This window comes from Heteronotia binoei, chromosome 8 (assembly GCF_032191835.1).
Source record: "Heteronotia binoei isolate CCM8104 ecotype False Entrance Well chromosome 8, APGP_CSIRO_Hbin_v1, whole genome shotgun sequence".
Lineage (NCBI taxonomy): Eukaryota > Metazoa > Chordata > Lepidosauria > Squamata > Gekkonidae > Heteronotia > Heteronotia binoei.
In genome coordinates, this window is record NC_083230.1 from 120,321,258 (window position 1) to 120,344,674 (window position 23,417).

The following is a 23,417-nucleotide window of genomic DNA, read 5'->3' on the forward strand; positions in this document are numbered from 1 at the left end:
CATATACCGGTATATGTAATAGGGGAAATCTGGCCTCTCATTCTGAGTAGACTCTGCGCCTAAGTCATCTAAGATGAACAATATAAATGTACACAAAAGGCACTTTCATATTCCAAAGCTTCTACCTTAAACAGATTGCAATATGAAACACAAGAGTGCCCGTAGGCACTTAGACATAACCGCTATTCTCAAACAGTCTGCAGACAAGTAAATTAAAGTGCACAGGCACTTCTAGAAGGTTAAGAGCCTGCTATTGACTCATAAACCAAAATCATAAGAGAACAGTCCGTAATGAATTTTTTCATCCAGATTGCACACAGATACTTAAACAAATTATCCCTTTTCCGTCTTGCATGTTCAGTCCACTGTTTTTTCAGTGAGATGTAAAATAAACCTAAGAACATAAGAGAAGCCATGTTGGGTCAGACCAATGGCCCATCCAGTCCAACACTCTGTGTCACACAGTGGCCAAAATACACACACACACAGTGGCTTATAGCCACTGATGGACCTCTGCACCATATTTTTATCCAATCCCCTCTTGAAGCTGGCTATTCTTGTAGCTGCCACCACCTCCTGTGGCAGTGAATTCCACATCTTAATCACCCTTTGGGTGAAGGACTTCCTTTTATCCGTTCTAACCCGGCTGCTCAGCAATTTCATCGAATGCCCACGAGTTCTCGTATTGTGAGAAAGGGAGAAAAGGACTTCTTTCTCTACTTTCTCCATCCCATGCATTATCTTGTAAACCTCTATCATGTCACCTCGCAGTTGACGTTTCTCCAAGCTAAAGAGCCCCAGGCATTTCAACCTTTCTTCATAGGGAAAGTGTTCCAGCCCTTTAATCATTCTAGAATAAGTCCATCCACATAAAACCAGCCCACGTTAGCCAGTGTCAAACGTTTCGTTGCCCTTTTCAAGACTGATGGCTTTTAAGTGGAACCCAAAAATCCTCTCTCGTTCTCACAAGGCTCCAGCTCATTCTTCGTAAAGACGGAGTGGGTTTTTTCTCTATAGTACTCAGCATAGCCTAGTTAGCAGAATCCCTCTACACAGTTAATCGCCATAGGCATCCTGACCAGTGTTCCCTGTACTAAGCTGAGTTAGTGGGAGTGAGCTCACAGTTTTTTAGCCTCTGGCTCACACATTTTTACCTTAGCTCAGGAAAAATGGCCCCGGAGCAAATTAATTGATGCGGCAGCTCACGACTTTAATGCCAGTAGCTGATGAAGTAGAATTTTTGCTCACAAGACTCCACAGCTTAGAGGGAACATGGATCCTTACCTGTCCTCTTTCTCTCTGAGGATAGGGGGAAGAAGAAGATGATATTGGATTTATATCCCGCCCTCCACTCCGAAGAGTCTCAGAGTGGCTCACAATCTCCTTTACCTTCCTCCCCGACAACAGACACCCTGTGAGGTGGGTGGGGCTGGAGAGGGCTCTCACAGCAGCTGCCCTTTCAAGGACAACCTCTGCCAGAGCTGTGGCTGACCCAAGGCCATTCCAGCAGGTGCAAGTGAAGGCGTGGGGAATCAAACCCGGTTCTCCCAGATAAGAGTCCGCACACTTAACCACTACACCAAACTGGCTCTCCAACACAAAGCAAGGCAGCTGTGCCCACGCAACCTACAGGGCGAGTTTCTTACGGTCGCTTATTATTAAGGTGTTTTATTCCTCAAGGCAGCTATCAATAATGAGACAATCAAAATGAAGCTGTCAAAATATAAATCTTAGCTATTGTGATTGTATCCGTAACAAACTAGAAAGACCAAACAGCTGACGGAAAAAAAAATATTAAAGCAAATATCGGGCGTGAGTGCGGTATAGTAGCAAAGAGTGTTGGGCTAGTTATCTGGGAGACGCAGCCGGCCGGATGACCATGGGCCAGTCACACCATCTCAGCCACACCTACCTCACAGGGTGGTTGTGAGGATAAAATGGAGGAGAGGAGAATGATGCAAACTGCTTTGGGGGCCCCCCATTGGGGAGAAAGGCAGGGATGCAAAGGAGTTAAATAAGCCAGAGATCATTAATTACAGATGGCCCCCTTAAAAAGGCGATACACACAAAACGGTTACCTTGTAAGTGAATGCAAGAGAAGCCCTTCCCTTTTTAAATAGAATACCTGGGGGGAAACCTAGACCTGCATTTGACTAGAGGAAGAGATTGGTCTTAGACCCCTGCCCATCACTACCAAGGAGCCTCAGAGCGGCTTACAATCTCCTTTCCCTTCCCCTCCTACCACACCCTGTGAGGTAGGTGGGGCTGAGAGAGCTCTGAGAGAACTGTTCCTGAGCAAAACAACTCTGAGAGAGCTTGTGGCTGACCCAAGGTCACTCCAGCGGCTGCATGTGGAGGAGTGGATAAATCAAACTGGGTTGTCCCAGATGAGAGTCCACGCACTTCACCAGTGCACCAAACTGGTGTAAGACTAATAGCTGTAGTTCAAGCTAGATAGCAGTGCAGAGGCCGAAAAGGCTCTTGCTGGCATGACCACGTAACTAACTCAGGTAGGGAGGCACAAGGAGCAGGGGCTCGGATGAGGACCTGAGCAAACAGGTAAGTGAATGTGAACTGAGACGGTCCTCCAGCTTAACAGTACTGAGCAATGGGGGAAGGCCATATGAAGGGAGCAGAATCCCAAGCGGTAGAGGAGCAATTCCCAGGCTGCGATGCGGCATACGAGTAAAGCCCAATCAATAAAAATCAGAGATGTTTCCATGATCCCCGCAGACGGCTCTGCATGTCACGCGGCTGCATCTGCGTGATTCACCTCTGGGAGCATCTCCATCCGTCCAGCCAATACTGTGGTGAGGAAGCCCTGCTAGGCCTCTCCATTTATGGCTTCTTTATGGTGCCCCTGGCCTGAGGCAAAGACCAGTTCTCAGTGCCTGCAGTAAGATATAACACGGGTGGCCAAACTTGCTTAATGTAAGAGCCACACAGAATAAACGGCAGATGCTTGAGAGGCGCCAGTCGTGAACGGCAGATGCTTGAGAGGCGCCAGTCGTGAACGGCAGATGCTTGAGAGGCGCCAGTCGTGAACGGCAGATGCTTGAGAGCCGCCAGTCGTGAACGGCAGATGCTTGAGAGCCGCCAGTCGTGAACGGCAGATGCTTGAGAGCCGCCAGTCGTGAACGGCAGATGCTTGAGAGCCGCCAGTCGTGAACGGCAGATGCTTGAGAGCCGCCCGTCGTGAACGGCAGATGCTTGAGAGCCGCCCGTCGTGAACGGCAGATGCTTGAGAGCCGCCCGTCGTGAACGGCAGATGCTTGAGAGCCGCCCGTCGTGAACGGCAGATGCTTGAGAGCCGCCCGTCGTGAACGGCAGATGCTTGAGAGCCGCCCGTCGTGAACGGCAGATGCTTGAGAGCCGCCCGTCGTGAACGGCAGATGCTTGAGAGCCGCCCGTCGTGAACGGCAGATGCTTGAGAGCCGCCCGTCGTGAACGGCAGATGCTTGAGAGCCGCCCGTCGTGAACGGCAGATGCTTGAGAGCCGCCCGTCGTGAACGGCAGATGCTTGAGAGCCGCCCGTCGTGAACGGCAGATGCTTGAGAGCCGCCCGTCGTGAACGGCAGATGCTTGAGAGCCGCCCGTCGTGAACGGCAGATGCTTGAGAGCCGCCCGTCGTGAACGGCAGATGCTTGAGAGGCGCCAGTCGTGAACGGCAGATGCTTGAGAGCCGCCAGTCGTGAACGGCAGATGCTTGAGAGGCGCCAGTCGTGAACGGCAGATGCTTGAGAGCCGCCAGTCGTGAACGGCAGATGCTTGAGAGCCGCCCGTCGTGAACGGCAGATGCTTGAGAGCCGCCAGTCGTGAACGGCAGATGCTTGAGAGCCGCCCGTCGTGAACGGCAGATGCTTGAGAGCCGCCCGTCGTGAACGGCAGATGCTTGAGAGCCGCCCGTCGTGAACGGCAGATGCTTGAGAGCCGCCCGTCGTGAACGGCAGATGCTTGAGAGCCGCCCGTCGTGAACGGCAGATGCTTGAGAGCCGCCCGTCGTGAACGGCAGATGCTTGAGAGCCGCCCGTCGTGAACGGCAGATGCTTGAGAGCCGCCCGTCGTGAACGGCAGATGCTTGAGAGCCGCCCGTCGTGAACGGCAGATGCTTGAGAGCCGCCCGTCGTGAACGGCAGATGCTTGAGAGCCGCCGACGTGAACGGCAGATGCTTGAGAGCCGCCGACGTGAACGGCAGATGCTTGAGAGCCGCCGACGTGAACGGCAGATGCTTGAGAGCCGCCAGTCGTGAACGGCAGATGCTTGAGAGCCGCCCGTCGTGAACGGCAGATGCTTGAGAGCCGCCCGTCGTGAACGGCAGATGCTTGAGAGCCGCCAGTCGTGAACGGCAGATGCTTGAGAGCCGCCAGTCGTGAACGGCAGATGCTTGAGAGCCGCCAGTCGTGAACGGCAGATGCTTGAGAGGCGCCAGTCGTGAACGGCAGATGCTTGAGAGCCGCCAGTCGTGAACGGCAGATGCTTGAGAGCCGCCAGTCGTGAACGGCAGATGCTTGAGAGGCGCCAGTCGTGAACGGCAGATGCTTGAAAGCCACCAGACATGAACGTCAGATGTTTCAGAGCCGGAGCCCCAAGATGTGAACATCAGATGTTTGAGAGCCACCAGACGTGAATGTCAGATGTGTGAGAGCCACAAGACAGGAAGGAAAGAAGAGTGGAAAGAAAGCAATTGTAACTTTAAATGCATTCTCCAAGCTGCTGGCTGGTTTGGCTTGGCAAAGTGATTTAAAGAGACAAATGCCTTCTCCAAGCTGGCCAACAGGGCAGAGGGGACTTCGAGAACCACACAATATGTGTGCAAGAGCCACGTGTGTCTTCCGAGCCACAGTGTGGCCACCCCTGATATAACACGTACCTCGCTGCCTCTAACTGAGCCCTCTCTGCTTGACTTCTGGCATTCTGGCATTCGTTTTTTAACCTTTCCAGCATTTCTTTGAGTTTCTGATTGGAATCCAGGAAGTCCTGCTCTGACTGCGAAAGCGAAGCCACGCGGAGCTGCAACTCTTGGATGTGCTGTCAAAAAAAAAGAAACGATAAGAGATGAATTCGGTATTGCTTGTCAAAATTCTAGACGGCAAGCCGGATGTGTCCTGCGGTGGTGTTGTTGCCAGGCTTGTGAGTTCACAAAAGCATCTGAAGAAGAAGGAGGAGGAAACTGCAGATTTATACCCTGCCCTTCTCTCTGAATCAGAGTCTCAGAGGGGCTCACAATCTCCTTTATCTCCTTCCCCCACAACAGTCACCCTGTGAGGTAGGTAGGGCTGAGAGGGCTCTCACTGCAGCTGCCCTTTCAAGGACAACAGGTGCAAAGGTAGGGAGAAAGCCCCTGCCTCTGTGCCTCTCGGGAGACTCCCAAGAGAAGAAGAAGATATTGGATTTATATCTGTCCTATACTCTGAATCTCAGAGCGGCTCACAATCTCCTTTATCTTCCTCCCCCACAACAGACACCCCGTGAGGTGGGTGGGGCTGAGAGGGCTCTCCCAGCAGCTGCCCTTTCAAGGACAACCTCTGCCAGAGCTATGGCTGACCCAAGGCCATTCCAGCAGGTGCAAGTGGAGGAGTGGGGGAATCAAACCCGGTTCTCCCAGATAAGAGACCGCACACTTAACCACTACACCAAACTGGCTCTATGGCTGACTGCAGCTGGAAAAGAATGCTGGACCATAATAGGTTTCTCGCCTGATCCAGCAGAACTCTTTTCCGTTACCTGTTTTTTAAAACTGGCAAGCCCAAGTGGAAACACAGGAACGCAAACATCCCTCAGATTGGTTGCTTTCTGAATTAAAACCGAGCGGTCTAATGCTGTATCACAAAAAGACGAAACACGTCGCGCCATCAAAACCCTCACCTGCTTGAGGTGAGCATTGTCGCTTCTCTCTTTTTCCAGCCCTTCGGAATTAATGACTTGCTGTTGAAGCTTCAGCCTGCAAAAGTAACACAATGCAGTATCTTATATTTTTTAAGAAATAGAGAAATTTAGGTGAGGTTGATATTTGGAAATTTAAAATCTGATAGCGGCATAAAGAACGGAGGGGAAACGACTCCAGAACAATGAAAGGTGGCCTGATCCGATATTAATCCTCCTGCATGGGATCTAAAAGTAATGCCAGGTTTCCATGGAATCCTTTAATAAAGATGATTGCTGTGGATACTTCTTGGGAGAGCTAATATTTACTTTATTTCATTTATTGCTGTCAATTTGTAGTCTGTCCTTTCCTGTGGTGAGCTCAGGGCGAGTTCCAACATAGTAAACCATTAAAACTAACAATAAGCAATCTAACAGATAAATAGTAAAACAATCAATCAGTTAAAACAGATTAAAAATAAAACAGTTAAGCCACAGCTCAGAGATAGTTCAAGGTGGCATGGATGGCAATTCAGTCAGGGAGGGTGTGGACATATCACTTAAGGCAGGGGTGGCCAACGGTAGCTCTCCAGATGTTTTTTTGCCTACGACTTCCATCAGCCCCAGCCAGCATGGCCAACGGCTGGGGCTGATGAGAGTTGTAGGCAAAAAAACATCTGGAGAGCCACTGTTCCCTACCCCAGACTATTCTTTTAGAACAGGCAGACAACAATACAAAGGCAATTCAGAATACTACCTCAAGGGCACACCATATCTAACTTACCTTGTGGCAATTTTCACACAACATATATGGTAGCAGCATCATACAACATATTAAATTCAATGTTCCGCAGTCAATATCAAGCAACGTATTCAATGCAGTGTTCAATATTCACTCCAATGTTCGTATGAGAATTCTACATCTACGTCTTGTGGCAAGCCCTCTTCTTCAGTGAACTCACGATGATGATTAAACTGGTCCTGAGTAAGGTATGACAATTTTCTCCACTGCCCTGGTAATTTATTTGTTAATCTTTTTTTCTAGCAAGGTACCATCAAAGATTTCCTCCTCACAGATTAAAGCAAAGGTGGCCAAACTGCAGCTCGGGGGCCACATGTGGCTCTTGAAGCCCCAACCTCACCCCATCAGCTGGCTCGGAGAAGGCATCTGTCTCTTTCAATCACTCCTCCAAGCCAAGGCAGCCAATGGCTTGGAGAATGCGTTTAAAGTTAAAAGAGCTTTCTTTCCACCTCTCCCTCCTCCCATCTATTTTCCTTCCTTCCTTCCCGTCTTGCAGCTCTCAAACATCGGACATTCATGTCTTGCAGCTCTCAAACATCCGATGTTTATTCTATGTGGCTCTTACGTTCAGCAAATTTGGCCACCCCTGGATTAAAGCGTCCAATTTACAGTGTGGTGTGGGAGGCTTTAATTGGATGCTTTAATCTGAACATAAGAACATAACAGAAGCCATGTTGGATCAGGCCAATGGCCCATCCAGTCCAACGCTCTGTGTCACACAGTGGCCAATATATGTGTGTGTGTATATATACATATACACGCACACACACATATATACATACACACACACACACATATACTGTGGCTAACAGCCACTGATTGACCTCTGCTCCATATTTTTATCCAATCCCCTCTTGAAGCTGTCCATGCTTGTAGCCGCCGCCACCTCCTGTGGCAGCGAATTCCACATGTTCATCACCCTTTGGGTGAAAATCTGTGAGGAAGGAATCTGATGGCAGTATTCTGAATTGTCTTTGTATTGTCTCCTGCCTGTTGGTCTAAAAGAATATGCTATGTAAAGTAGTTAAGAAAATCATTAACAAAAAATACACGCATATTATAGAATTTATTGAGATGCTACAACAGCTAATTTTCCTTTGTACTCACGTAGTTCTTGGGAGGAGTAGGAGACAGAGAGTCTCATTAGAGCAAGTACAAGGAAATGTTAGCATTTATTGGACATTACCAAGTGAGTAACAATATGGGCTAGGAGCCCCGTGCCACAGAGTGGTTAGCTGCAGTACTGCAGTCCAAGCTCTGCTTATGACCTGAGTTGGATCCCAACAGAAGCTGGGTTCAGGTAGCTGGCTCGAGGTTGACTCAGTCTTCCATCCTTCCGAGGTCGATCAAATGAGTCCCCAGCTTGCTGGAGGGAAAGCGTAGATGACTGGGGAAGGCAATGGCAAACCACCCCATAAAAAGTCTGCCATGAAAACGTTGTGAAAGCAACGTCACCCCAGAATTGGAAACGACTGCTGCTTGCACAGGGGACTACCTTTACTTTTTTATCACATGATTTACATGCTTATATAGCCATTTTTCAAATACTGTGAATAAACTGCCATGGAAATTCGAAAGCCTTAGCTGATGAAGCTTCATCTATTAGGTCTTTCAGGTTTCAGTACTGCAGAACTGAACAGATGGCGACATTTGGAGAACAAATATAAACACGCTGATTCTGGCAGAAAAATAGCTACAAAATAAAGAGTTTTCAGTTTATATGCATTCGAGTACGAACTCATTTTTGGAGGAAAGACATGTTTTTCTGCTCAGCTTACAAACAAGCTGCTAGGCATTAAGGTCCATGTTCATATTCTATGCATATATGCGCAGCACGGAATGCCACATTCCGTAAAATGTTAAAAATGTATACGCCTAGTTACCGTTAACAATCGCTTCATGTTACCTAAGGTTCTGAATTTCCCTCCTGCTGGACTCCTCTGCCAATTGCAGAGAAGAGATTTTCTTTTCATATTGATCCCTTTCCAGTTGCCTCTCGCAGTCTTGCTCCATTTTGTTTTTCTCCATTTCTGCCAATTTGGTTTCAAGTTCTAGTCTGAAACGTTAAGCAGTATATATTAACTGTGAAAGGCAGCAATAATTTTTATTTCTTCATCACATTACTTAAACCATCAACAGCCCAGCCCTGCCAACATCAGAGAAGCCATGCTGGATCAGGCCAATGGCTCCTGCAGTACAACACTCTGTGTCACATAAGAACATAAGAGAAGCCATGTTGGATCAGGCCAGTGGCCCATCCAGTCCAACACTCTGTGTCACATAAGAACATAAGAGAAGCCATGTTGGATCAGGCCAGTGGCCCATCCAGTCCAACACTCTGTGTCACATAAGAACATAAGAGAAGCCATGTTGGATCAGGCCAGTGGCCCCTCCAGTCCAACACTCTGTGTCACATAAGAACATAAGAGAAGCCATGTTGGATCAGGCCAGTGGCCCATCCAGTCCAACACTCTGTGTCACATAAGAACATAAGAGAAGCCATGTTGGATCAGGCCAATGGCCCATCCAGTCCAACACTCTGTGTCACATAAGAACATAAGAGAAGCCATGTTGGATCAGGCCAATGGCCCATCCAGTCCAACACTCTGTGTCACATAAGAACATAAGAGAAGCCATGTTGGATCAGGCCAAAGGCCCATCCAGTCCAACACTCTGTGTCACATAAGAACATAAGAGAAGCCTTGCTGGATCAGGCCAATGGCCCCTCCAGTCCAACACTCTGTGTCACATAAAAACAGAAGAGAAGCCTTGCTGGATCAGACCAATGGCCCGTCCAGTCCAACACTCTGTGTCACATAAGAACATAAGAGAAGCCTTACTGGATCAGGCCAATGGCCCGTCCAGTCCAACACTCTGTGTCAACATAAGAACATAAGAGAAGCCTTGCTGGATCAGGCCAATGGCCCGTCCAGTCCAACACTCTGTGTCAACATAAGAACATAAGAGAAGCCATGTTGGATCAGGCCAATGGCCCATCCGGTCCAACACTCTGTGTCACATAAGAACATAAGAGAAGCCATGTTGGATCAGGCCAATGGCCCATCCAGTCCAACACTCTGTGTCAACATAAGAACATAAGAGAAGCCTTACTGGATCAGGCCAATGGCCCATCCAGTCCAACACTCTGTGTCACATAAGAACATAAGAGAAGCCTTGCTGGATCAGGCCAATGGCCCCTCCAGTCCAACACTCTGTGTCACATAAAAACAGAAGAGAAGCCTTGCTGGATCAGACCAATGGCCCGTCCAGTCCAACACTCTGTGTCACATAAGAACATAAGAGAAGCCTTACTGGATCAGGCCAATGGCCCGTCCAGTCCAACACTCTGTGTCAACATAAGAACATAGAGAAGCCATGTTGGATCAGGCCAATGGCCCATCCAGTCCAACACTCTGTGTCATATAAAAACATAACAGAAGCCATGTGGGATCAGGCCAGTGGCCCATCCAGTCCAACACTTTGTGTCACACAGTGGCCAAAAAACCCCAGGTTCCATCAGGAGGTCCACCAGTGAGGCCAGGACACTGGCAAAATAATAAATAATAAACCTCTCCAGGATCCCTGGCAAAACTGGCCTGGAGAAAAATTGCTGCCTGACCCCAAAGTTACGATCAGTATTTCCCTGGGTGTATAAGAAAGGGCTGCGAGGACTAAGCACAGATGCAACCCTTCCTGCCCTCCTTCTCATGATCTGCCCAATCCACAGAATCGGGATTGCTGTCAGATGGCCATCTAGCCTCTGTTGACAAATCTCTTTCCCTTCCTCTCCCCATGCCCTGTGAGCTAGACAGGGCTGAGAGAGCTTTGAGAGAACTGCTCTTGAGAGAACAGCTCTGACAGAACTGTGGCTGACCCAAGGTCACCCAGCCGGCTGCACGTGGAGGAGTGGGGAATCGAACCCGGTTCTCCAGATTAGAGCCTGCCGCTCTTAACCACTACACCAAACTGGCTGTTGGAGTTCTGTAAGGAGCACACTCGCCGAGGCCCATTCTCCTGCTCGGGGCAGCGGTGGCTCTGTGTTCTGCCAAATATGATGCCTGCCTGATGAGCTGTATTATACAAACAAGGCTTGCCCTCACTCTGCCGTGTTCCCCACTTCCTTGGGCAGTCTTGCCAAAGGCCTCCATCTGCCAACTGTGCTGCTTTCTCATCTCCATCTGTCATTTGGCAGGGAGGACCCCTTGGGGGAGGGATACTTTCGCCAAGAACTCCATACCAGTGGGATGGCATGAAAGAAGTTACAGGTTGAAATATCACCTTCACCAAAGTGAAAAAACTTAACGACTGCAAAAAATATTACCAACGTCCCTAAATGCTATACCAGGGGTGGCCAAACTGCGGCTTGGGAGCCACATGCAGCTGTTTCACACATGTTGTGTGGCTCTTGAAGCCCCCCCACCCCGCCCCCCCCGGTTGGCTAGCTTGGAGAAGGCATTTGTCTCTTTGGTGTAGTGGTTAAGTGTGGAGACTCTTATCTGGGAGAACCGGGTTTGATTCCCCACTCCTCCACTTGCACCTGCTAGCATGGCCTTGGGTCAGCCATAGCTCTGGCAGAGGTTGTCCTTGAAAGGGCAGCTGCTGTGAGAGCCCTCTCAGCCCCACCCACCTCATAGGGTGTCTGTTGTGGGAGGAGAAGATAGAGGAGATTGTAAGCCGCTCTGAGTCTCTGATTCAGAGAGAAGGGCGGGATATAAATCTGCAGTCTTCTTCTTCTTTAAATCACTTCTCCAAACCAAGCCAGCCGGCAGCTTGGAGAATGCATTTAAAGTTCAAGTTATTTCTTTCCCCCTCTCATTCCCTCCCTCCTGGCTCTCAAACATCTGATGTTCATGTCTTGCGGCTCTCAAACGTCTGATGTTTATTCTGTGCGGCTCTTATGTTAAGCTTGTTTGGCCACCCCTGTGCTATACTATCAAAAGCTTCTTGGAAGAGAGGGAGATTAATTTTAGAAAGCGCAGGCTGTAGGTCCAATATCTATTAAGCATTTTCAAGACTCGAAAAGTACAGTAGAAATTACTCAACAGCAATAGCCACCAAGGTTTTTTAGCTGAGACATAATGGCTGCAATCACACACACTAAATAATGCACTTTCAGTCCACTTTCCAACTGGATTTTACTGTGTGGACTGGCAAAATCCAGTTGGAAAGTGCATTGAAAGTGGATTGAAAGTGCATTATTTTAATGCGTGTGATCACAGCCAGTGTGCGGTATACAGTAAAAGGGAAGGAGTCTGTTACTGCTCTCGGTTCTCAACTCTGTATAAGGGCTGTTCAACAAAATGTGCAAAGCCACTTACTTTTCCTCCTGAAATGCTGCAAGCTTCTGGAAACCGTCTTCCTTTGCGGCTTGTACTTTGCGCACCAACTCCCGATCCTTTTCCATTAAAAGCACTTTGTGCCGCTCTAACGTCGTCTTCAATATTTCATTATCGGAGCGTAACTCTGGGTTTATATATTTGAAAAGTGAGTATCCAGCCTTGCTAGTAACAGCTGTCATTTAAAGTGCTACATCTTCACACTCGTGAATCACCTTGAGTTCAATACACCCTTGTTTGTTGCCTTGCCGGATTCCTCCCACTGCGCATTTTGGCTATAAATTGGGACGGTTTACCATCTATTTCGGTCTGAAGTTTGTTTCTTTCTCTTTCTTTAATGAGGAAAATCCCCAGGAACAGGATACATTCCCTGAGAAATGTGTCCCTATTTAAGAAACAAATTCCACACAAATGTAAGAAGACTCTTTGGCTTGCATCCTATGGCATGGCTCCCCCATGGTGCAAAACCTTCACAGTGGCCAGAGAGAGGGCAACGATGTCACAGGATCCAAGTCTTCAACTGCATTCAGGTGACTATGTCTGTCACAAACACAAAGCAGGTTTCGTCTTGGGAATGTGCGCTCCCTTCTTGCGCATCCCTTCTCACGCACAGTACCACAATCAAAACTTCCGGATACTTTTAACAAGCTGGGGCTAGTTTCATGATTCTAATTAGTGCTTTAATGGAGGCGGGGAAAGAAACAAAACTCAGCTTCTTACGGCACCCAGATCTGGATGTCACCATAAACTGGAGTTAGACAGGAAACTTCCCTAAACCAGGAAGTCCAATTGCAGTTTGGCCCAAGAGAGGAACACCTGAGAATTAACGAAGTTCATCTTGCCCCAAACAACATCTCCTGTCTTCTTGACATCTGGAGAGTCTTTGTTTCCCACTGATAAGAACATAAGAGAAGCCACGTTGGATCAGGCCAACGGCCCATCCAGCCCAACACTCTGTGTCACATAGGAACATAAGAGAAGCCATGTTGGATCAGGCCAGTGGCCCATCCAGCCCAACACTCTGTGTCACATAGGAACATAAGAGAAGCCATGTTGGGTCAGGCCAATGGCCCCTCCAGTCCAACACTCTGTGTCCCATAAGAACATAAGAGAAGACATGTTGGATCAGGCCAATGGCCCCTCCAGTCCAACACTCTGTGTCACATAAGAACATAAGAGAAGCCATGTTGGGTCAGGCCAATGGCCCCTCCAGTCCAACACTCTGTGTCACATAAGAACATAAGAGAAGCCATGTTGGATCAGGCCAATGGCCCCTCCAGTCCAACACTCTGTGTCACATAAGAACAGAAGAGAAGCCATGTTGGATCAGGCCAATGGCCCCTCCAGTCCAACACTCTGTGTCACATAAGAACAGAAGAGAAGCCATGTTGGATCAGGCCAATGGCCCATCCAGTCCAACACTCTGTATCACACAGTGGCCAAAATATATATACACACACACACAGTGGGCAAAAACCCCCCCAGCTGCCATCAGGAAGTCCATCAGTGGGGCCAGGACACTAGAAGCCCTTCCACTGTGCCCTTCTCCAAGCACCAAGAATACAGAGCATCACTGCCCCAGACAGAGTTCCATCAATACCCTGTGGCTAATAGCCACTGAGGGACCTTTGCTCTCACCAAGAAAGCTAAGTACAACTCTTTCCTGTGGAACCCAATGAGATTTCAAACTGCTTAACTTTAGCTGTGGTAAACCCTATTTGTAATAAATATTTAACTGTTTACTCTTGGCTTACAATTAGTATTAGCAGGAGTATGGTACTGGCAGACTGTTACTGGACTTCAATTCTTATTTCCAAGAAAAGTCTCACACAAGTACTCCTCTACTTAAAACTGCAATGTAGGAATAGTTTTTTTAAAAAATGGTTTGCTTTTTTCACAAAAATGCTATAACACGCCTGTTAAAGATAGATCAGATGAAAAATTTAATATTCACGTCAGATAGACGTATGATGGTGAAAAAGTGCCCCCCGCAATAAATTTGTCCATGTTAACATATAATAGGGATGATCAGGTGGTGGAGCTCTTTAGCATAACTCATTAGCATATGCTGCCCCCCAACGCACCAGCCAAAAGCAAGTCGACACAAGAAAGCAGAACCCCAGGCAAGCGAGGCCTGCTTGGGCTGGCTAGAGATCCAGCCAGCCCAAGCAGGCCTCACACACCTGGGGCTCTCCTTGTTACTGTGGGATGTAAAGTTCTGGTAGAAATAACAGCTGATTGTAACAAAGTTTTACCGTCTATTTCGGTCTGAAGTTTGTTTCTTTCTCTTTCAATCTCACTCCTGGCTCGTGCGGCTTCCAGCTTGACGTTTGTTATTTCCAACCTGTTTGCGTGCTTCACTTCTTCAGCCTATAGAACAGAATAGGAATTGTTAGCAAGATCCCACTTCTATCATAGCGTCGTTCAGAAAGGGTTAGGGGCGGCGCTTTCAAGCGGTTTGCGTTTCCCCTGGAAACGGCTTCCTGAAATGTTAGGAAGTGAAATAATCAATATGACTTGTGAAGCAGTAAAAAACAAAACAAAAAAACCCAACCTAGAAACCTTATCAAACACGTGGCCATCATGGCTCATGTTTAATGCTGATCAAAAGCACTCTTTGGGTGGTGCTTTTTTTATTAGAATGCTGATGTGGTATTCTGTGGCTTAAAAAAGGTAACATCCCCTGTGCAAGCACCAGTCGTTTCTGACTCTGGGGTGACGTCGCTTTCACGTTTTCATGGCAGACTTTTTACGGGGTGGTTTCGCCCTTGCCTTCCCCAGTCATCTACACTTTCCCCCCAGCAAGCTGGGTCCTCATTTTACCAACCTCGGAAGGATGGAAGGCTGAGTCAACCTCGAGCCGGCTACCTGAACCAGCTTCCACTGGGATTGAACTCAGGTCATGAGCAGAGCTTAGGACTGCAGCTTTACCGGTCTGCGCCACGGGGCTCTTGAGCATTCTGTGGCTACTATCCCATTAAATAAATACTAGAATCCCAAGATAATTCTCTGAGCACATGGAACAAGAAATTTATGATCCATAGTTCACTAAGTGCATTTCTAGAACCCGGTTTTATTTACAGGTTCCAGAGCCCTGTGATCAATGGTGGACCATTCCCTCCCATGCAGGAATGGCTGGAGATCTTCCGCACAATAAGAACTTTGTATATCTGCTTGCCGAAATGATGTAGCTGCGGTTGCCTACTTTGGGGCAGATTATCAAAACGTTTAAACATTTACAGAAACGTCAAAAGGGTAAACGAATCTCTATAATTTACTTTTAATAAATTGCATCCCTTTTCAAGTGGATATCCATTGTAGCTTTTCCTGTTCTCGCTAATTGGATCTAAGCAGGATCATGTGATGTCGTCCTCTCTCCAAAGCCATCGAATCCTAGGCGGTTGATATGAATACAAGAGAAGTCCTGGCGGGGTGGCGGCCCTCCCTCATTTAGATGCCATATGCCAAGTGGAACAATTCAGTCTTACAGGCCCTGCAGAACTGTGAGAAGTCCCGCAGGGCCCTTGATGGCCCTGTGATGGCTTCTGCCTAACTTGCCTGGTGCAGCTGGAGTCATCGCCATGTCTGCCTCTCTCTGCCTCTCCCCCACAGCTTTGTCAATGGGGCTTTTGAGAAGGTGCCTGCAGGCTGCAGTGGAGACCGCGGGTGGCAGAACTCTGAGATAATTTGCAAGGGGGGCCCTGAGATTTCAATTGCCTAGGGGCCCCCGCAGGGTTTAATCCGGCACTGGTTGGCCTGAGCAGAAGGCAGTTTCCCTAATGGCTATTAAATGTGACTTCTGTAAGTAACTGCTGCCTTCAATATTAGCGCCAGAGAACAGAATGTTAGGGATGCTCTTCAAGCATAGTAAGCGTATGACTTCTCAAGCACTAAAATTATGAGAAAGGGGAAAAAAGTAAATGGAGACGTTTTGTCTCCAAAGAGACACTTAGCGATAACGTTTCCTGCGACAGCTCTGAAAATACACACTAGAAACGGTAAAAACACACTTACTTTTGTAGTCAAAGCACCAATCTCCCGTTCTGCTTTATGCAGCTTGCTGGTTAAGGCTGCGTTTTGCTCGTTACTCAGCAGCAGTTCTTTTTCAACGCGCTCCAGCTGCAGCTTCACTGACTGTTTCTCCGCCTTCATATTTTTAAGAAAAGCAAGTTTTAAATTGCTGCATGGGAGAGACTCCTGGCTCCTGGTCCTAAAAGTTTTCTATGCAGAAGTTTCCACCAGGGCTTTAAAGCCCAGCAGGAACTCATTTGCATATTAGGCCACCCCCTAGTGTCACCATTGTTTCGCACAGGGCTTTTTAAAGAAAAAAAGTCCAGCAGGAACTCATTTGCATATTAGGCCACACACCCCTAGTGGCGCCATTGTTTCGCACAGGGCTTTTTAAAGAAAAGGCCCAGCGGGAACTCATTTGCATATTAGGCCACACCTGTCACCAAGGCAGTCGGAACTGTGTTCCTGCTCCCCACCCCCCCACCCCTGGTTTCCGCCAGTGTGCACCCAGGATTGCAACTGCAATAGATTACTAGCCCTCAAATCTGGTTGGAGCCTTTTGGTACTATCAGCTGTACATTAACGCATCTTAGACTGCAGATTGCTTTGTAATAGGGACTTGTTCACTTAATCTTCCATGTAGCATCTAGTAGAGTTTAAGCACTAGATTATAAAACAGCAAACTGAAGACTAAATGGAATATTAATTGTACATCAAGTGTTGCATTGTAGTTAGGGTTGCCAAGTCCAATTCAAGAAATATCTGGGGACTTTGGGGGTGGAGCCAGGAGACTTTGGGGGTGGAGCCAAGATCAAGGCTGTGACAAGCATAATTGAACTCCAAAGGGAGTTCTGGCCATCACATTTAAAGGGACAGCACACCTTTTCAATTCCTTCCTTCCATAGGACATAATGAAGGATAGGGGCACCTTCTTTTGGGGCTCATAGAATTGGACCCCCTGGTCCAATCTTTTTGAAACTTGGGGGGTATTTTGGGGAGAGGCACTAGATGCTATACTGAAAATTCGGTGCCTCTACCCCAAAAAACAGCCCCCCCCAAAGCCCCAGATACCCACGGATCGATTCTCCATGATTTTCTATGGGAATAAATCTCCATAGGGAATAATAGAGTTCCCAGCAGACATTTCCCTCCCCTCCCCCTGCTTTCTGACGACCTTGAAGCGGGGGGAGGGCCTCCAAACCGGGGGATCCCTTGCCTCCACCTGGGGATTGGCAACCCTGATTGTAGTTTAAGGTTAGAACAAATACATAGACTTACTTTTTTCTAAAGGCATTTGCGTGATTTCTGGAACCGCAATATCTCTGTTCCCTCTGCATTAAATCTCTTATTAACATTTCTCACCCCAAATACTTTACATAGCAATTATTGCCATCATCATGACATTACAGGTTATGTGAGTAAATAGTCCATTCATCTCTCCAGTACAAGAAAAATAACAATAAATTGGATTTATACCCAGAGGCTCAGAGCGGCTTACAATCTCCTTTCCCTTCTCCCCACAACAGGCACCCTGTGAGGTAGGTAGGGCTGAGAAAGCTCTTTTGAGAACTGGTCTTGAGAGAACAGCTGTGAGAGAACTTGTGACTGACCAAGGTTGCACCAGCTGGCTTCACGTGGAGGAGAGGGGAATCAAACCCAGTTCTCTCACAGGCCACACTCTTAACCGCTACACCAAGGGTGTCAAACATGCGGCCCAGGGGCCAAATCAGGCCCCCAGAGGGCTGCTATCAGGCCTCCAAGCAACCGGCTGTCATCTGCTTCCTTCTCCCTCTCTCTTGCTTCCTTCTGCATCACAGCTTGCTTTGCAAAGCTCACTCAATCACATAGGAGCTACAGAGCAAAGTCCCTATTTTCTCCATTGGCTGAGGCTCCTCCCTTGGGAAGGAAGTGGGGGGAGGCTCTCAATCTACTGAGCCAAGACTCTTTACCTTCCCCCTCCTGATCCCCTGGGGAAGGAAGGAAAGAGCCAGAGCTTCCTTTGCCCAGTTCCCTGGGTTCCATGGGAGAGATACAAAGAGAGCACCTTTAATACCAACGAGTGCTAATGTTTTAAGCATGTTTTAAGGTTTGTTTTTTAAAAAAACATTTAATTGCGTTTGTCTGTGTCCTTTACAAAGTTTGTATCTATGCTACCTAATCTTAAACAGGTACACACATGGCCTGCCCCAACGCAACCAGTGATCCCTCTAAGCTGAGTTAGCGTGAGCTAGCTCACAGATTTTTAGCCTTTAGCTCACACATTTTTGCCATAGCTCAGGAAGGATGACCCCCAGAGCACACTAATTGATGCTGTAGCTCACAACTTTCATGCCGGTAGCTCACAACTTTAATCACAGTAGCTCACAGGGTAGAATTTTTGCTCACAAGACTCTGCAGCTTAGAAGGAACATCGGACCCAACCTGACGTGACCCGGCCCAGCAAGGTCTCAGTGATATCTGATCCGACCCTCATAACAATTGGGTTTGACACCCCCGCACTAGACCAAACTAGCTCTCTCACTGCACAGGACTCTGTTTTGCCAGGAAGCAATCTCACCGGAGTCAGAGTCAGGCAGAAGCCGCTTCTTTGGTAGCTTAATACAAGTTTCGGGCTATGACCCAATTCTACATACATCCCCCGAATACTGCCGGCACACAAAGAACTGAACGGTACACTCTTTTGCAAGGAATGCTTATATATTTATTTACCTTGGATTTATATCCCGCCCATTCCAAAAACGGACTCAGGGCAGCTAACCATAATAATAAAACCAACCATCTCAATTACTGGTATAAAACGTTTAAAACAAACTATTTGCAGTTTAAGACAAAATATCGGTGCTATACAGCATCTTAAAGCACTGGCGGATCAGATTATATTATATCAAATCTTCTGTTTATCTATTGGTGTGGTGGTTAAGTGGGCGGACTCTAATCTGGGAGAACCGGGTTTGATTCCCCACTCCTCCGGTTGCAGCTGCTGGAATGGCCTTGGGTCAGCCGTAGCTCTGGCAGGAGTTGTCCTTGAAAGGGCAGCTGCTGTGAGAGCTCTCTCAGCCCCACCCACCTCACAGGGTGAATTGGGAGAGATCCCACGGGGCTCTTATGGCCTCAGGGAGAGCATTCCACAGTGTTGGTGCTGCCACCGAGAAGGCCCTGGCCCGTGTAGAGCCCTGCAATCTTACTGGAGTGAAAGCCACTTCCTTGATAGCTTAATACAAGTTTAGGGCTATGACCAAATTCAACATACATCCCCCAAATACTGCCGGCGCACAAAGAAAAGGAAGACCATGAGAACGCCTTACCTCCAGGGATCTCACCACAGCCTGCATCTCGGCTAACTGACGTACTTGTATCCTTTGGACATTTTCCGCTTGCATGCCGGAGTTTTCTTTCTGGGCTCGAAGTTCTGCCACTTCAGCTTCCAACACCTTTACTTTCTGGACCAGCTGGGCCTTTTCTCTCAGCAGCGCTTCCACTTGCTTGTTGTCTCTTGAAGAATCGACACTAAGAAGCTGGCCATGCAAATCTTCTTTGTCTTTCTCCAGTCTTGCTACCTGTTGGCAGTTGAACAGAACAATGCGATGTGTCAGCGCTGCTGCTATCCTCAATAAAAGACGCTCTCCAGGTTATTTATTTGATAGATAGAACATAGACACTTCCAAGGGAGTGTCAGAAGAACACTCCAAGGGAGTGTCAGAACTAAAGATGGCTATAGGTGTCAGATTTTATATCTTATCTGGGACCACAGTGGGGTCCCGCCAGAATCTGAGTTACTAAAAGCGCACCTCTGCAAAGACAGTTGGTTCTTGCAGAAAAGTAGAAACAAATGGATTGTAATTGCGTTGCATTCACCACAAGATGGCAATGACCTTGAGAAAAGTGTTCCTTCTAAGCTGAGTTAATGTGAGCTAGCTCACAGATTTTTAGCCTCTAGCTCACACATTTTTGTCTTAGCTCAGGAAGGATGACCCCAGAGCACACTAATTTATGCAGGAGCTCACAATTTTATTGCCAGTAGCTCAGGGGTGGCCAACGGTAGCTCTCCAGATGTTTTTTTGCCTACAACTCCCATCAGCCCCAGCCATTGGCCATGCTGGCTGGGGCTGATGGGAGTTGTAGGCAAAAAAAATATCTGAAGAGCTACCGTTGGCCACCCCTGCAGTAGCTCACAAGGTGGAATTTTTGCTCACAAGCCTCTGCAGCTTAGAGGAAGCACTGCTTGAGAGCCAGTTTGTGCTGGCTCCTAGTGTGGGGCACATTCTTCGGGTTGATACACAGTAGACAGATAGACTACAGCAAGCCAGCCTAATACAGCACGAATGCAACATGGCAAGGGATCTTGACACTATGGGCACAGTCCGGTCAGGAATCCTGTTTCTTACGTGACACACAGAACACGAGGCCTGGATGGCAGTGTTAGAAGGAGCCGTGGATCTCCATTCCTCACACTGCCTGAAGGCTCACCGACACACTCATATGGACAGGAGTGAAACGGAACTTTCAGCATGCAAAAAATATACTAGTATTCAGACTCAATTAGGTGCTGGATGTTTCTATTGACATAAGCATTTCACATTATTAAGCTAGCTAATCAAGTAGTGAGGCTATTGGTTGATAAACCCAGGATATTAGCAAAGTGCATGAAATACAAAGTAGCATCTATACTAATGAAAACATTCCATCCCCAACCAATATAAGAAGAATTGGATTTATATCCCACCCTCCACTGTGAATCTCAGAGTTTCAGAGCAGCTCACAATCTCCTTTTACTTCCTCCCCCACAACAGACACCCTGTGAGGTGGGTGGGGCTGGAGTGGGCTCTCACAGCAGCTGCCCTTTCAAGGACAGAGTCTCAGAGCGGCTCACAATCTCCTTTTCCTTCCTCCCCCACAACAGACACCCTGTGAGGTGGGTGGGGCTGAGAGGGCTCTCACAGCAGCTGCCCTTTCAAGGACAACCTCTGCCACAGCTATGGCTGACCCAAGGCCATGCTAGCAGGTGCAAGTGGAGGAGTGGGGAATCAAACCTGGTTCTCCCAGATAAGAGAGCTCTGGTTGACCCAAGGCCATTCCAGCAGCTGCAAGTGGAGGAGTGGGGAATCAAACCTGGTTCTCCCAGATAAGAGAGGTCTGGCTGACCCAAGGCCTTCCCAGCAGCTGCAAGTGGAGGAGTGGGGAATCAAACCTGGTTCTCCCAGATAAGAGAGGTCTGGCTGACCCAAGGCCTTCCCAGCAGCTGCAAGTGGAGGAGTGGGGAATCAAACCTGGTTCTCCCAGATAAGAGAGCTCTGGCTGACCCAAGGTCATTCCAGCAGCTGTAAGTGGAGGAGTGGGGGATCAAACCCGGTTCTCCCAGATAAGAGAGCTCTGGCTGACCCAAGGCCATTCCAGCAGCTGCAAGTGGAGGAGTGGGGAATCAAACCCGGTTCTCCCAGATAAGAGAGCTCTGCCTGACCCAAGGCCATTCCAGCAGCTGCAAGTGGAGGAGTGGGGAATCAAACCCGGTTTTCCCAGATAAGAGAGCTCTGGCTGACCCAAGGCCATTCCAGCAGCTGCAAGTGGAGGAGTGGGGAATCAAACCCGGTTCTCCCAGATAAGAGAGCTCTGGCTGACCCAAGGCCATTCCAGCAGCTGCAAGTGGAGGAGTGGGGAATCAAACCCGGTTTTCCCAGATAAGAGAGCTCTGGCTGACCCAAGGCCATTCCAGCAGCTGCAAGTGGAGGAGTGGGGAATCAAACCCGGTTCTCCCAGATAAGAGAGCTCTGGCTGACCCAAGGCCATTCCAGCAGCTGCAAGTGGAGGAGTGGGAATCAAACCCGGTTCTCCCAGATAAAAGAGCTCTGGCTGACCCAAGGCCATTCCAGCAGGTGCAAGTGGAGGAGTAGGGAATCAACCCCGGTTCTCCCAGATAAGAGTCTGCCCACTTCACCACTACACCAAACCACCAAAATGTTATGTACGGCTCCTTCTGTCAGGAAATGTAAAGACAGAGCTAGGAAGTGGTTTCTTTCCCATTTCAGAGGAAAAGTATCAATACTTAAAAAAAACTAGTGATGCTTTGTGAGCAAAAATTCTACCTTCTGAGCTACTGCAGGGGTGGCCAACAGTACCTCTCCAGATTATGAAAAGCAGAAAAACAAGGAAATTAATAATTTTCTCAGGGGTGTCAAACTCATTTGTTGTGCGGGCTGGATCTGACATAAAGGAGACCTTGTTGGGCTGGGCCATGTTGGGTTGGGCTGGGGCATGTCAGGCCAAGACATGTGTGTACCTATTTAAGGTTAGGTAGCAGAGATATCAACTTTATAAAGGACACAGACAAACACAAATATACATTTTTTAAAAAACTTAAAATATGCTTAAAACGTTAGCACTCATTGGTTTTAGATGCTTTCTTTGTATCTCTCCCATGGGATCCAGGGAACTGAGCAAAGGAAGTTCTGGCTCTTTCCTTCCTTCCTTTCCCAGGGGCCCAGGAGGGGGAGGAGTCTCAGCCAATAGAAGAGAAGAGAGGCTTGTCTCGGTAGCTCTGCTGTGTAATTGAGAGAGCCTGGCAAAGCAAACTCTCCCTTCCCTGCTTCCTCCCAAGGGAGGAGCCTCAGCCAATGGAGAAAACAGAGGTTTTGTTCTGCAGCTCCTGTGCAATCGAGCAAGCCTTACAAAGCAAGCTGTGATGCAGAAGGAAGCAAGAGAAGGAAGCAGATGGCAGTCTGTTGCTCAGGGGCCTGATAGGAGCCCTCTGGGGGCCTGATTCGGCTTCCGAACTGCATGTTTGACACCCTTGATTTACGTAATTTATTTATTTATTTCAGACTGCTCACGGCAGCTCACAATGTTCAATAAAACAATCTATAAAGATAAAACACACTTACAAAAAACATTAAATGACAAACTGCAAAACAGCATTCCAGCTCAAGCACCCAGAATAAAACACAACCATTTGGCACTTGACAACTGACACCCGAGCTTGTTGTTGGTTGTTGTTGTTTTTTTTAAAGGTGCCACTGCTAATAAGTGTAGAAATGTAGAAAAGATTTATTGCATATGGCCATTGGCCGCCACAATACAAGATTAAACACGGTATCATAAAAAAAAAATAATCAGAGAGAAAAACAGTCCAATAAACAGACCAATGGGTTACATGGGGTATAATGCAACGATTACACCTTAAATGCATTACTAAAATGCTAAAATACAAACATTTAGGTTTAAACTGCTAAGATATTATAAAACCATAATGATGAGACAATATCTAAACAGTTAAAAAGCTGTAAATCCAATGAACCCATTTATGGTAAATATCAATAAACTATAAAATTATAGACATCTAAAATAAGGTCAACTAATCTAAGGAGGCAGTTTTGGCTCTGATTTTTCTAGCAGCCAAGTCAAAAAGAGACGC

The 23,417-nt window shown here is 47.7% G+C and overlaps 1 protein-coding gene across 3 annotated transcripts in view; it reads right to left on the reverse strand.

The window, feature by feature from the left end:
* The window catches only part of LOC132576637 (centrosomal protein of 83 kDa-like), a 47,226-nt gene that overhangs the window by 8,233 nt on the left and 15,576 nt on the right, over positions 1 to 23,417 (reverse strand). For all 3 annotated transcript variants that reach the window (XM_060246001.1, XM_060246002.1, XM_060246003.1), the window contains exons 6-12: positions 19,318 to 19,569; positions 16,016 to 16,147; positions 14,257 to 14,371; positions 11,984 to 12,128; positions 8,572 to 8,721; positions 5,867 to 5,942; positions 4,872 to 5,029 (exon numbers count right to left, since the gene is read on the reverse strand). In XM_060246001.1, coding sequence (XP_060101984.1) covers positions 4,872 to 5,029; positions 5,867 to 5,942; positions 8,572 to 8,721; positions 11,984 to 12,128; positions 14,257 to 14,371; positions 16,016 to 16,147; positions 19,318 to 19,569 — 1,028 coding nt within the window. The remainder of the gene's footprint in view (positions 1 to 4,871; positions 5,030 to 5,866; positions 5,943 to 8,571; positions 8,722 to 11,983; positions 12,129 to 14,256; positions 14,372 to 16,015; positions 16,148 to 19,317; positions 19,570 to 23,417) is intronic.